This window comes from Pristiophorus japonicus, chromosome 4 (genome assembly GCF_044704955.1).
Source record: "Pristiophorus japonicus isolate sPriJap1 chromosome 4, sPriJap1.hap1, whole genome shotgun sequence".
Taxonomy (NCBI): domain Eukaryota; kingdom Metazoa; phylum Chordata; class Chondrichthyes; family Pristiophoridae; genus Pristiophorus; species Pristiophorus japonicus.
Window position 1 is genome coordinate 76,787,452 of NC_091980.1, and position 15,084 is coordinate 76,802,535.

The following is a 15,084-nucleotide window of genomic DNA, read 5'->3' on the forward strand; positions in this document are numbered from 1 at the left end:
ACTAGGATGGTGCCTGGAGTGTTGAAATATAAATAGGGTGAAAGACTTGAAAAATTGGGGTTACTTTTTTTTGAACATTTCAGATTACAGAGTGATATGATAGAAATTAAAATTATAAAAGGAATTAGAAGTGAACTGCTTACAGTCGTTGAAGAGTTGAATAAGGGGCCACAAGTAGAAGATTAAACATAAGAAATTGAAAATTGAGTCAGGTTAAACCTCTTTTACAGAGTTAGGAGACTGTGGAATCACTTCCAGGGTTAGTGGGTGAGATAGAAACGATGCCAGCCTTCAAGATTAGATCGTGGTTGAAACAAAAAGGTCGGGGGGAAATGGTTATGGGAAGAGAGTGGGTAAATGTGATTAGGGCCATTCGCTGCGTGGAAGGTAAAATTGCCGACATGGACTGGTTGGGCAGAATGTTTCTGTGTTGTGACCTAAGCGTTTGTGTGTGCTCAAGTGAAAGCACTGACAAAAACTGCAGCTGGATGGAGCCACCTGCTGCCAGCATGAAAGATGGCGGCCGCCGCACTGCATGTCCTTGTGACAAATGGGGTGCCTTTTTTTTGCCTGCTTCCGGTTGACATCTGCCCTCCCTCCATCCCCCCCATTCTCCGCCATATTGGATTCTGTTTCCCTGGAGCGCGAGCGGTTTGTGGCGGAGCCGCGGGCGGAGCGAGCGAGTGAAACCGGATCGGAGCGGGGCAGCAAAGCGGAGCGACGATGAGCTGCGCCGAGGAGAAACGCGTCGCCGGCCGAAGGAAGAAGAACAAACGGGGATCGGGCAACAGCGCCAGCGCGGTCCCGGGAGAGAGCCGCAGCCCCAGCCCGGCTGACGAGGCGCCGAGCCCGGCACACGGCGAGCAGCCGGAGCCGGGGACGGGCCCAGGTTGGGCCGGGGAGCAGGTGAGAGACCCCGGGCGAGGAGAGGCAGGAGGGGCCGTGTGTTGGGATGGGCAGCGGATTGCGGCAAGCAGCCCCCACCGGGCCGCGCTTTAGCAACATTTGAATTTCTTTCGGTGTGGATGGTTTTGTGCTGGAAGCTGGGCGGGCTGTCAGCTGCTGGGCAGCTGGGGGGTCTCCATTGAATGCCTGAGGCTGGGGTCAGGGCCAGCACTCGTCTGTTCACTGATGGAGAGAGCCGCAACTACCTGCTGCAAATGGAAGCGATGCTGCTGCTCAACATTGCACCTTTTAAACCACTTCACCCTTAAAGTCTGTTGAATGTTATTCCACATACATTAATGTTATTCCTTAAAATGCTATTAGTTCAGTGTTTTTGATAAGTTAAGGTATTAGAGCCAGTAACCGGTGGCTGGCTGTCCTTTGTAAAAACTATTGCTCTGCAAAAATCATAGAAACTGAAACCGCACTCTCCGCACCTTAAATACACTGTCGGTGTGTGTGCCTTTCAACTTGTAAAGTGCAGACAAGCATGGTGATGGGATGTATGCATTTGGTCCACTCAATGGCCATTCTTATTGTCATCACGTTGACATGAAACTGACCAGTGTTGGAGCACTCTTGCCCATCGGTGTGTTGATAAATGTAGTTTGGTGGCACAGTCTTGCTTACTGTTGTCAATTCGTTATTGTGCTGTTCTCGGTTCGCTTGAGCAGGACAATCTCTTCTGATCAGCCAGTTACGAAATGAATTGCGCCCTATCAATGCACTGCTAGTTGTGGATTATTTTTAATAGAACCGTGGATTTTGAGCCCCGCAAAGCATACTGCTTTGGATTGACAACGTGATATCCATGGTGAGAAATAAAACACAAAAGTTGGAAATGCACAGCAGGTAGATAATAATCTGAACGTGGAAGACAGTTTGATGTTTTGGGTATGGGCCTTCAGAGCTGAATAACCAATTCCAATGAAGGTTTATACTCTAATATTAACCATTTGTTCTTTCAGGCACTGATTAATCAGTGCTGTCTGTTTCCAAAGTTTGTTTTAATTTTGAACTTGTAGCGTTCAGTTTTTCATTTTTGTTTCTCCATACGCACTTGGGTGTAAACGTGCAGAGGTAAATTAAATTGTAATGGGCATCATCAGTTGTCTAAGTATTTCCTTTGTTGTAGATACCCTTGCTTGTGGACAGTTTGTAGTGCTGAATGGTATTCCAGTACACCTATTGAAATTGTGGTGTGTACAAAGCCTCCTTTTAAAGGGGTGGAATATCATAAATGGAGTCCTGTACAGAAGAGAAAAACTATTGTATATGGCTTCCCTGGAGTAATTGTAAATGAACTGAATACATTGTATATTAAAATTTCCTCTTCAGTGTTGATTAATGAACGGTGTCGGGCCATGTATGGAATGCACCCAGTGTCTCAAACTTGGCCCTACATGAACCCAAGGTGATGATGCTTCACTTGTCATAACCTATTTCTGTATGAATTGGGGTATTGTCTTTGTTGTCTCCCCTCCTTTGGCTTGTGGCTTTCTGTTTTCATTTTCTTGATCAGTGGCTCATTTTCATTTATTTTCTCTGGGGTTTTGTCATTCCCAACTTTGTTATGGTTCTGCCATTTAATGTTTTTTCATTTAATTTTAACCCTTTTATTCTAGTTGTATTCTCTGTCCTGTCTTTCCTTTCTGGCCATGTACAGATTATCTTAGCTGTGTCTCACGGTTGCTTGTTCTAACTTCTGTGATCAAAGCAGCTCCAGTGAAAACTAGAAAACTGACAGGTGGCAGTATATATTTGCACAATGGATGAGAGGTTGCTTTCCTTGATGTCACAGAAACAAAGCTTAATGCTATTGGATGTGGTGTTAATAGATCAACAGGTGTCAGTAATGAGTTACATAAAATTACATAGAATATACAGCATGGAGAGAGGTCATTTGGCCCGACTAGTTTGTGCTGGTGTTTATATTCCACATGAATCTCCTCCCATTCCATCTGCCTCATCTCAGCCTTTTAGCATAGCTTTTTTACTCACTTTTCTCTCATGTACTTGTCTAGTTTCCTTTTGAAAACATCCAAGCTATTTGCCTTAACCACTTCCTGTGGTAGCAAGTTCCACATTCTAACCACTCTGAATAAAGAAATTTCTCCTTATTTCCCTATTGGATTTATTGGAAACTATCTTGTATTTATGGCCCAGAGTTTTGAATTCTCCCACAAATGGAAATATGTTTTCCACATCTACTCAGTCCAACCCATTGTTCTTTCCACATCTACCCAGTCTACCCATTCATAATTTTGAAGACCTCTTATCAGTTTACCTCTAAGACTTCACTTTTATAGAGAAACAGCCCCAACCTGTTCAATCTTTCCTGATAGTTGTAATCTCGGATGGCATTCAAACTCTCTGCTCTGTGTCTTTCCTTCCACCCACTTTTGTAGCTCCATTTATTTGGTGGCTCTTCCAAGTAGTTATGAGGAGCTCTGCAGTCTTTCGATATGGCTGAAAGACGAGCAGTACTGACGTTACTGGTAATGAAGGTGCTGAATTCTGCAGTGAATCTCTGTAATTGATAGAACAATGTGTGATGGCTATAAGGGATACTGGCTATTTAGTTCTAAGCAGGTATTGTATGTTTTTGATGTATGAAATTACTGGTGTGTGATGGTATTAGTTTATACTTGGCAGTTGGTTTAAAGAAAGAAATAACTAGCGCTTTAACAACCTCAGGACATCCCAAAGTAGTTTACAGCCAATTAAATACTTTTGAAGTGTAGTCCTTGTTGTATGTAAGAAAGGCGGCAGCCAACTTGAGCACAGCAAGGTTCCACAAACAGCAAGGTTCCACAAACAGCAATGGGATAATGACCAGATCATCTATTTTTTGTGATGTTGGTTGAGGGATAAATATTGGCCAGGGCACTGAGGAGAAGTCCGCAAATCTTCTTCAAAATAGCAGCATTCGATCTTTTACATCTACCTTAGAGTGCAGACTGAGACTCGGTTTATCATCTCATACAAAAAATGGCACCTCCGACAGTGCAGCACGTCCTCAGTACAGCACTGGAGTGTCAGCCTAGATTTTGTACTCGTCTCTGGAGTGGGACTTGAACAGCAACAACTTGCATTTGTATACGGTCTTTAACGTAGTAAAACGTCCCAAGGCACTTTACAGGAGTGTAATCAAACAGAATTAGACACCAAGCCCACAAAGACACTTCAGGACAGATGACCAAAAGCTTTGTCGAAAGAGGTCGGTTTTAAGGAGCATCTTAAAGGAGAGGAGAAGTTAAGGAGGTGGAAGTAGGTGGTTTTGGTGATTTAGAGGATATAGAGTTGGAAGCTCAGCTAGGGTTGCGAATGTTCTGGTTCAGCCAGGGAGAGGGATGGAGTTCGTGGCGGGGACCAAAGACAGTGATTCGATCTTGCCAATATTTAATTGGTGGAAATTTCTGCTCATTCAACACTGGATGTTGGACAAGCTGTGTGACAAATTGGAGGAGTGGAGGGGTCGAAAAACCTTCTGACTCCCAAGGCGAGAGTGCTACCATTGAGCCACAGCTGACTTCTTAAGCAGGTGGACCAAAGTATCTGATGAGAGCTGCTGACTTGGACAAGCAGAATGTAAAATGTGCAGATGGACGATTAATCCTTAGAGCCAGTAGGTTGAACATGTAACATCCTTCCTGACATGTTTTCTTGGAATCCCTAATTTTCAAATCATTTAAACCACAGGTTTGGATTTTACAATATTATATTGAATGTTTACAATAATAATGTGGTCTATGCCGAAATTTATTTTTCTTCTCTATCCCTCGGACCCCCCCCCAATTAATCAGTCATTTGACATTTGTTGCTTTTAGGTTATTAAACAAGGAGCAAACAACCTATTGAATATCATGGCACACACCGTATGATAATTGGAGTGCCCATACAGACAAATACACATGCAAATCTGTCAGTGAATCATTCAGGAATGGTTTCAAGTCAGAACTTGTGGCTGGAAATAACGGGACAGTCATTCAGGTTGTCTGGCTGTGGATGTTACAAAATTATTGAGTTCACTTGTAATTGAAAATTCCACAAAATAATAAAAGATTTTCGTTTTGCTTTGGTAAGATTCTCTCAAGCGAACCTTTTGAAACATGTACTTCAACTAGCCAAGCGGACTATAGACCTGTTCCCAGGTCTCTGCCAGTGCTGTTCTGTAACTGGATACTGAGAGAGGTGTGCAACAATATTATGGTGTTAAGGATATGAGAAAATGTAGACTGGTGTGTTGTTTTTTCTGGACTTTGAGATCAGTCTGATGGACCATAATATTTCTAATCCTACGTTCTCTCCCCTCATTCCAAGTTTGAAGCATTTGGTCTCTTTCTCATCATGGAAATGAGATTAAGAGGTAATTTCAGGGGTCGGATGATTGAGAGTGTGACCCTTGTAGCATATCATACCATGCTGTGTACTGGCTTCACCCTCGTTCCATCGTATTTGCTATACTTTAGATTATTATTGTCACTTTAATAATGGAAATAGATGACTTCTGTTTTTAAGCGTTATCCAAGTCAATAAAACTGGTAAAGGAATAATGAATTGATTTACTGAATTTAGATGTATGCCTGATATCGTTGCCATGCTCTGAACTTGCCATTATGTCTGTTTATAGTAGCAAGATGGTATCCTGTAAGTCTAATGTAACTAGCTTTGCTGTCCCGAATTAGCACTCTATTTAAACAGAAGTGACTGAAGTAAAGAATGTGCAGGTATTTGCCTCTTAACTCCTTGACTAAAGATTAGGGTGACTGTTGCGAGCAAATCCAGGTTGTCTGACAGTCAAGTTGCTGCCTGCATCTAAATGGAGACAGCCTTGTAAGAATCTGTAAATTTTTTCTGCATTTTGCATACAGAAACTCATTTTGTACATTAATTAAATAATTACACTCTCACTTTGATATTTAAATCTTGTGTAAATTCTCTGCCTAAGTAGGTTTCCATCTCCGGGTGGGTAGCAACCTTTGGTCCCGAGTTCGAGTAAGCACAGAATTGGTTTGTGGCAAGATCAACTTAGTATCAATAGATTGGTCTGTTTCAGGTTGGTTATTTTTTTTAAACCTCTGTGTAAACTGTTGAATTGAACTAGTGAGATCCAGGTTGGTTTTCTATTTAAATTTGCCTGTGCCGTACACGTGCTATAGTTAAGGCAAGTGATTCGTCAAGGAAGGTGCAGCATCCTTGCCCAGTTTTCACACCACAAGCACAGTTTTTGCAGCATTCTTTCCCAACAACAACTTCACTCATTGGTATTTTAATCAGTGAGTGATGTGGAGCTGTGTGCTTGCTGACTGCAACACCAGCTGGGTTACCACAACAGCTGGTCTGGCAGACTCAACATGTTTTGTCCATGCACTTTTTAATTCAAACTCTTAACTTTAAAGCAAATGCCATGGATTGAGCCTGTAAATTAAGTTATGATTTACTGATTGAAACTTGAATGCCAATTCTTGATTTTAAACAGTGCTGCAGTACAATCATTGCTGATTGTAAGACCAGCTGTACCAGCTGGTAACTTTCCTTGCTGTTAGGTTGGCAGAGACATGGAAGAGTGGCACTTCAAAACTCATGCCCAATTCAAATGAGGTTGCTGTTGATGAGAAGACCTGACTGGCAGTGACTTAGACCGAAGAAAATGATGCCCCATAGCTGCCTTATGATCTTTTTTTACCTTATTGTGCTGTGTTAAATCACTTGCTCATCACGATGGCCTGCTTTCAGACCTTTGCCAATGCTTGTATGAGTAAGCTGTTGGAATGTGTGTGACAGCAACATGGCTGTGCGGTGGTACCTTGCTTCAGCTTAACAAGTTCTTACAGTTAACAACTCTGAGATTGGAGATCAAACCAATGTTCCTCTGTTGATGCACCATAGATTGGTGTTCGAAAGCACAAGACCGGTGTGGGCATTACTTAGTGATGGGATGGTGACACAAAGCTAGTCTGGGACAAGCATGGTGGGTGTGTATTTGGTACCTGGTCAACTATATCCAAATTGGTTTGTTGTCTCCTTTTTGACTGGATTGGAAACATTAAATTAGAGACCATAAGTTTGATTGCACTATCTTTAGCTCTGCAATATAGAGATTGGTTTCAGTCCAGTAGCCAGTCTTTCAGGGGACCAAATTTTAGCTTGGTTTTCAGGCAGTGAAATGTTTTGCAGGGGACACGTGTGCATTACATTTTTTTTTACAAAGTCGATACAAAAGCTACATCTATCTTGTCCACAAGGATGCAATTGAATTGTTGCTTCTGAGCTAAGAGCTCTGCCTCCCTTTTAACTTTGAGCACCAAGTAGTGGTTCCTGGTATATTGAAGCACAATGTCAACTTTGTTTTGAGCAAGTTTTTATTCCTCTACCACCTTCTGAGTCTTGCCAAAACATGTACCATCTCTATTAAAGCTATGGGATGGAAGCATTCGCCTGGTCCTCAGACAATGGCACAACATAGCGTGAAAAAGGTCAGTCTGCGGTGACCGTGTTTTTGTGGCAAAGCACATGGCCTTTTTGCAGCACCTTCCAACTTCTGAGAACTTGGCTGAAACCAGGAAATTGCTGAGGTCCTCTCACTCTATGGTATAATTTGTTTCTACTTCAACGCACCATGTCCTAGCCCTAGTGTGTATCTTGAAAACTAAACCAAACTTTGCAAAGTGATTGCTGGCATCCGATCTAACGTGCAAGGAAGGAAGTAACTTGCTATGTGCTATTTATGTTGTGTGTGGGGGTGGTTGTGCAGAGGGTGAGGTCGAATGATCCGCAGGGGAGGGTGGAAATAGTAATTTTGGTGTATTTTTTCCACACTTGGAAATAATCATCTGCAAGTAATTGTGTTGTGCCCGCTGAGTTTGGTTTGGACATTCAACAGAATAACTAATTAAATGAAACAAATGCTGAAATAATCCCCACCTTTTAATTTGTTTGTAAAATGAGGATTTTAATAATGTTATGCATAATTTTACAGAACCCCATAGTGTAACCTCTGAAAGATTAGCTTTTCCACACAGGGAGGCGTTAGATTAGTGGCTCATTAGTGATGCTCAACCAACATCTGTATCAAGCTGTCATACATAACTTTGGATTCCAGAATGCTAAAGTATGGTTGATGTATTGTAGTCACGGTCTCTTTATTAGAGAGGTCCTGTGACATAATCTTGACTGTGTTTGAATTGGCCAAGGTTGTTTGAGTACAACTTCACTACTTTAAATAGGTGTAATTCTATTGTTCTAATCAGTCTGTAAATGTGTTTACATCAGATGTGTGTGTCCAACGTTGGTGCACGTGCAGATGTTTACATTTTTGTTTGCATTTCCAATGGCAGTCCAAGCACAGAGTGGTGGAGGAAAAGCAATGAATGAGAGGAGGAGTGCTACAACTTGTCTGGGGCTATTTAACTGTCCAAAATGGCATCGCTGAATTGGGTCTAGTTGACTTTGAGATTTTTAATGACACGCAGAGAACAGATTTCAGATCCACCTCTGTTGACCATAAGTTACAGATTGCTGATCCTGTCACTGTAATGAGGGTTCAGGGGAATATCAAGCATTTTTGCACATCGGATATTGAACCTGCACTGCCTGACATCCACCCTAATAAAATGTTACATTTTATGGCTTGTTGACAAGTGTACTACAAGAGTTGAGGTGCACTGAAATGATATTTTACTGTTTCCAAATGAAGTTGTGAAGACTCCATTGTTCATACACATGGGTGTATTTGAGCAGCAGCATTACAACATCATCATCATAGGCAATCCCTCGAAATTGAGGAAGACTTGCTTCTACTCTAAAAGTGAGTTCTCAGGTGGCTGTACAGTCCACTGCGGGAATTACAGTCTCTCACAGGTGGGTCAGACAGTGGTTGAAGGAAAGGGTGGGTGGGGAGCCTGGTTTGCCGCACACTCCTTCCGCTGCCTGCGCTTGATTTCTGCATGCACTCGGTGACGAGACTCGAGGTGCTCCGCGCCCTCCCGGATGCTCTTCTTCCATTTTGGGCGGACTTGGGTCAGGGATTTCCACACTTAATGTAGATCAGAGACTTATGGAATTTTCGTTCCTGAATGAGAAATCTTCGATTCAATGCTTTATCTATTGTTAAAACTCACCAATGAATGTTTTCTGCAACTTAATGTTTTGGGGGGGAAAACAGGCGTTCAAACAATGTTGTGTGCTCGAGGTACCAACTGTGTTGGGGTTAACTAAAAGAAAGACTTGCATTTATATAGTGCCTTTCATGACCACCCGCCATCCCAAATGTAGTCACGGTTGTAATGTAGGATATGCGGCAGCCAATTTGCACTCAGCAAACTCTCAAACAGCAATGTGATAATGATCAGGTAATTCGTTTTTAGTTATGTTGATTGAGGGATAAATATCGGCTAGGACACCGCCGGGGAGAACTCCCCTGCTCTTCTTCGAAATAGTGGCATGGGATCTTTTAAGTCCACCTGAGCGAGCAGACAACGTCTCCGTTTAATGTCTCATCTGAAAGATGGCATCTCTTAACAGTACTGCACTGTAGTGTTAGCTTAGATTTTTGTGGGACTTGAACCCACAACCTTCCAATTCAGAGGTGAAGGTTCTACCAACTGAGTCACTGGCTGACACAGTGACTGCAACTAGATGGCAGATGCTTGAAGGACCAATCTTTAGTGGAACTTGTGTGGCTTCACTTCAACTGTTGTTTACAAGTGTTTTCTCAGGGGAGGCAGAACTTTTCCATCCACTGTAATGTGTTAATCTGTTGATTTCTGAATTGGTATTCATCAATTCTAGTGAGGGGTGGTAGAAAAGGTGAGGGCAAGGGTGAAGAGATACGGAGGGGAGAGAGAGTAGGTGGTTCACCCCCTTTATTTCACCACTGTTTTCTCACAAGTGGAGAAGATGATTGTGCTGTTATTAATCGCCCGGAATTTGGGGTCCCGTTGACACCGTATGCTGAAGTATACGTTGTCATAAGTCTTCTAAAAGGCCCTCCAAGTTCCGGGTTTCGGCATGCACTGCTTGACTTGCATGGCAGTTATTTTTCCAGAAACCCAGTAAGTTCCAGTGCATACGTTGTTTATGTACTAGAACCTCCATTAATGCCATCATAAATTTTTGTGGAATAAAGACTTGCATGTGATGTTGCCGTGTTGTACAGCCCACTAACATTAATTTTCTCCTGCCTGACATAAATCAGTTTCACAGTGAATGAAAGATTACATTTAGTTTATTTGTACTCTACTTCTCTTCATTCCAGTGCCTGATAAATGCTGTTCCATATGCACAAGAGCAACATTTGGGCATATTGGAGCTTTCATTATACCATACCATACCATAAACAGATCCAGAAAATGACTTTTTGTTCTGTTGGGATGTAATGTCACAGAAGCTGCTATTTTTTTCTGTGATAAGAGTTGCTGTAATGAGTAAAGAATGGAACTGGTGGACATATGCAGAGCAGTAGAAATAAGCAGACAATTCTCAGAACAATAAATTAATAAGTGATTGAGACTCCCACCAAATCAATAGATGAGTCAACAGTAAACTTAAAACCACAAAGATTAAATCATTTCCATTGCTGGTGTGATCTAGGTTGCTTTAAGAAATTGTCTTCATTGTTTTTGCATGTGTGCATCATGTGATGTGCAATTTTGAGATTCAGTGCTGGCTTCAGCAGTAATTCACAGCAGATGAGGGATTTTTGATTCAAATATATACCATCATGTCTTTCACATTTATCTTTAAAGGTCAAAGTTTATTTTGTGCAGTTTAGTAACTCAGGAAAATCTCAAAAGAATGCAGCAAACTGGGATCCTCGGAGTCCCAAGTTGATGAGATTTCTTTCATGGTTGACTTAATAGAATATTATTTCTATTGCTGCATACTTTTGGGCAGCTGACAGTCTTTTGTAACTTAGGATGGATGGAGGGATGGGCTTCCAGAAGTGCACCATTGTTCATTGGATGCCCCCACAGAAAAGTTTAAAAGCCACTGATGTACAGTGTGTACTAAGATGGTTGCCCAACCTCAGATGAATCTTGTGACACATTCAGGTAAATTAAAGACTTTCAGAAATAGAACCAAACTGTTGATACTTCCTTATTCAAGCATCCTCTGGTACTTTAAGTTACACAAACCATCTCTTTAGATGGTGTTCACGGAAATGTTTTCGCCCTCTGCCCCTTCCCCGCCCCCATATTTGCATCTCAGTTGTAAAGCAGTCAGTTCAGAATACTTGGAGGAAGTCATCACCGGGTTATGGTATGGTAATGTTGAAATTTTGATTTTGATTTTTAAGCTGTTTATAGCTTATAGGAAATTACAGTAATTCTATGATTTAAATTATGTATTCTGTGTAGGAAATAAGCAAAATACAATTCTGCAAATGTATATGCATTTATGTATAAAATATTCCCATAGATTTAAACTTGTGAACTGGATTCTATTTATAGAATTAAATGAACAAGTCATCTTGTTGTTAATTGGGCTCAGAGGTACTATAGGTCTGACCGATTGAACACCCAGTACATGTAACAATTCTGTGGGATAAGTCGACTGTGTTAAACTGAGCTCAGTACATTTAGCAGCATTTCAGTGGTAGCTAATGAATGTATGCATGTTTCCTACTGCTCCCCCACACAAATGGAAAGATTTTGCACAAATGCTTTTACATGGTGCCTAGATCAAAAACGAATGCAAGACGTATTTTCTATATGTTGGCTCAAAGCATTGTTTACAAGTTCATTGCTTTAGTCATTTTGATTGGCTAAAACGTTTTACTAGTTAATCAGAATGTTATGAACAAGTTATGAATGACTAGCTGGCTTACACTGCATACATACAGGATGCCATGCCAGCCCCAGGATACAGGTTGAACCTCCCTTATCCGGAACCCTCGGGACCTGGTCTGTTCTGGATAAGGGATTTTTCTGGATGAGGGGTAGTCACGTTAAATTGAATCGGATAGGTACTGAGCAAGGGGTTATCGGGGCTGGGAATATGGCAGAGAGATCATGGGGGCGGGAGGGGGGGGCGGTGGATCGCAGGGTCAGGCTAGCGATTGCGGGAATCGGCAGAGGGGAAGGACTTCAGTGTGTTCAATTTGTTCATGTTGAAGTTCTGCGCATGCACCATGCGGTGGCCGGGAATGGTTCTGGATCAGAGAGTTCTGGATAAGGGAGGTTCAACCTGTATTATGTTAATGTAGTGGGTGTAGTTTCATGGTGCATGCAAAGTAACAAAAGTGTTCACCATAATTGGATATGTGAGTTGTGTAAGTGTCTCGCATTCGGATCTGCAGTATTTTTTATTTCCCTTCTTTGTCCCTTCACATCGGCCCCCCCCCCCACATTTTTTTCTCACATCACCCGAAGGTGCAAACTCTTGCTAGGTTATAGTTCCCTGGTACCTCATTTAAGTGGCCACACTTTATGTAAAAAAAAACCTAGACAGGGTTGGTAGACTATTCAATCATGTAGGTGTTCACACAGTGGAGTTCAAATTATCTGGTGCCCATGAATGTTCATTTTCTAGGAGCGTTACTAGATAGCAGTTGAGGTAATTTCATATTGTATTTTTCTTGCCCCTCCCCCCAACAAAACCAAAGCCCAGCTCGGTGAGGCGAATGTAAGCACTCAACCGCTACCCTAACTGAGACTGAATTGAAAGCCGTTTTTTGGGGCTACACTGGGAGATGCTTTGACCCATCAGAGAAAATGGAGGATAAAATGAGCTTTATTAGATTATTTTGAAATGTAGGTTGCATGAAAAGTAACAAAAGTAACTGCAGCATATCTGGTCTCGGGTACTCGGTAGTCAGAATAACACTTTTAAGGCAAATTAAATTGGAAAGAATACTGTGAAGACACTAGGAATAGTGCAAATTAAATATATAGCACATAGAGCTATATAGATATCTTGCATTGGGATCTGCAAAGAGAAACTATGAATTTAAATGATCAAGGAACATAAAACAAAATAGTAAAATATTTTACAGACACATCAATAAAAAAAGGAATAAAAAGAGAAAATTCAGCGGGTCAGGCAGCATCTGTGGAGAGAAAAACAGTTAATGTTTTGAGTTGATGACCCTTTGTCAGAACTGGAGAATGTTCAGAAAGAACACATTCTTAACCAGCACTGAAAGGGGGAGGGGAAGAAAGAACAAAAGGGAAGGTCTGTGATAGGGTGGAAGGCAGGAGCGATTAGAGAGACAAAAGGGATGATGAGCCGAATTGAAATGGTAACGCCAGGAGTTCGAAAAACATTAGTCAAGATCGGGTGTGAATGGCAGAATAATGACCAGCTGCCATTAGAGACAAGGAGAAAAAAGGAAACAGGCTCGGGGGGTGGGCGGCGGGGGGGGAAGAGAGTGACAGTGGTTACGTTCTGAAATTGTTGAACTCAATGTTGAGTCCAGAAGGCTGTAAAGTGCCTAAACGAAAAATGGGGTGCTGTTCCTCGAGCTTGCGTTGAGCTTCGTTGGAACAGTGTAGGAGATAGAGGACGGAGAGGTTGGAGTGGAGAATTAAAGTTACAGGCGATCGTGAGCTCAGGGTCACACTTGCGGACTGAACGGAGGTGCTGCGCAAAGCGGTCACCCAATCTACGCTTGGTCTCCCAATGTGGAGGAGACCACGTCGTGAGCAGCGAATACAGTATACTGTAAATTGAAAGAAGTACAAGTAAATCGCTGTTTCACCTGGAAGGAGTATTTGGGGCCCTGGATAGTGGGAAGGGAGGAGGTAAAAGGGCAGGTGTTGCATCTCCTGTGCTTGCACGGGAAAGTGGTGTGGGAAGGGGAGGGTTGCTGGGGGTGACTGCGGAATGGACCAGGGTGTTGCGGAGGGAGCGATCCCTTCGGAATGCTGAGAAGGGAGGGGAGAGGAAGATGTGGTTGGTGGTGGGATAATGCTGGTGGTGGTGGGATAATGCTGGTAGTGGCGGAAATGGTGGAGGATGATCCGTTGAACGTGGAGGCTGGTGGGGTGAAAGGTGAGGACAAAGGAAGGTTAGGATGGGAATAGGGCCATTAGGGGATATGCAGGATAATACCACAGATAACAATAGAGAGATGGCAGAAATATTAAATAATGATTTTGTTTCAGTATTTACCAGGGAGCTACAACAGGTGGACATGACATTGGATGATGAGATTAGTAATGAGATAAGCACAATTACAATAAAAAGAGGGGATATATTAAAGAAACTAATCAAACTCAAAGAGGCTAAAACCCCTGGTCCAGATGGAATGCATCCACGCATTTTAAAACAATCTCTGGAAGGGATAGCCGAGGCAATACCACACATATTTATTAATCCATTAGAAAAAGGTTTAGTGCCAGAAGAGTGGTGGATGGTTAACGTAATATCTATATTCAAAAAAGGGGATAGAACATGTCCAGGGAATTATAGACCGGTCAGCTTAACATCGGTGGTAGGAAAAATAATGAAATCCCTACTAAAGGGGAAAATAGAAGAACATTTAGAAACTAACAATATAATAATGAATAGTGAACATGGATTTCAAAAGGGAAAGTCTTGCTTGACCAACCTCATTGAATTTTTTGAAGAGGTAACGGAGAGAGTAGACAAGGGTAATACAGTAGATGTAATTAATCAAGATTTTCAAAAGGCCTTCAATGAGGTACCCCATAATAGACTGATGAACAAGGTCAAAGAATGCAGAGTCAGGAGACAAGTAGCAGAATGGATAGGTAACTGGCTTCCAAGACAGACAGTAGGGGTTAAAAGGTAGCTATTCACAGTGGCAGAAGGTGAGTAGTGATGTTCCACAGGATCAGTGCTGGGACCACTGTTCATAATTTATATTAACGATTTAGCACTTGGAATCAAAAACACAATTTCTAAATTTGTGGATGACACCAAATTGCAGGTGATGGTCAATACTGAGGAAGACTGCAACAAATTACAGGAGGACATTAATAAACTCACAGAATGGGCATATCATAGGCAAATGAAGTTAAACACAGATAAATGTGAGGTATTACATTTTGGTAAGAAGAATAGGGAGGTCACTTATTACTTAGCGTGAGAGAGTATAGGTGGGGTAGAGGAACAAAGGGATCAGAGTACAAATTGCTAAACGTTGCGACATAGGATAGAAAGGCCGTAAGT

General features: G+C 42.0%; 1 protein-coding gene across 2 annotated transcripts in view; it reads left to right on the top strand.

Annotated features, from left to right (window-relative positions):
* The first annotated feature begins 617 nt into the window (after positions 1–617).
* fam193b (family with sequence similarity 193 member B) overlaps positions 618–15,084 on the top strand; it is a 109,369-nt gene continuing 94,902 nt past the window's right edge. For both annotated transcript variants that reach the window (XM_070878379.1, XM_070878380.1), the window contains exon 1: positions 618–906. In XM_070878379.1, coding sequence (XP_070734480.1) covers positions 724–906 — 183 coding nt within the window. In that variant the 5' untranslated portion in view covers positions 618–723. The remainder of the gene's footprint in view (positions 907–15,084) is intronic.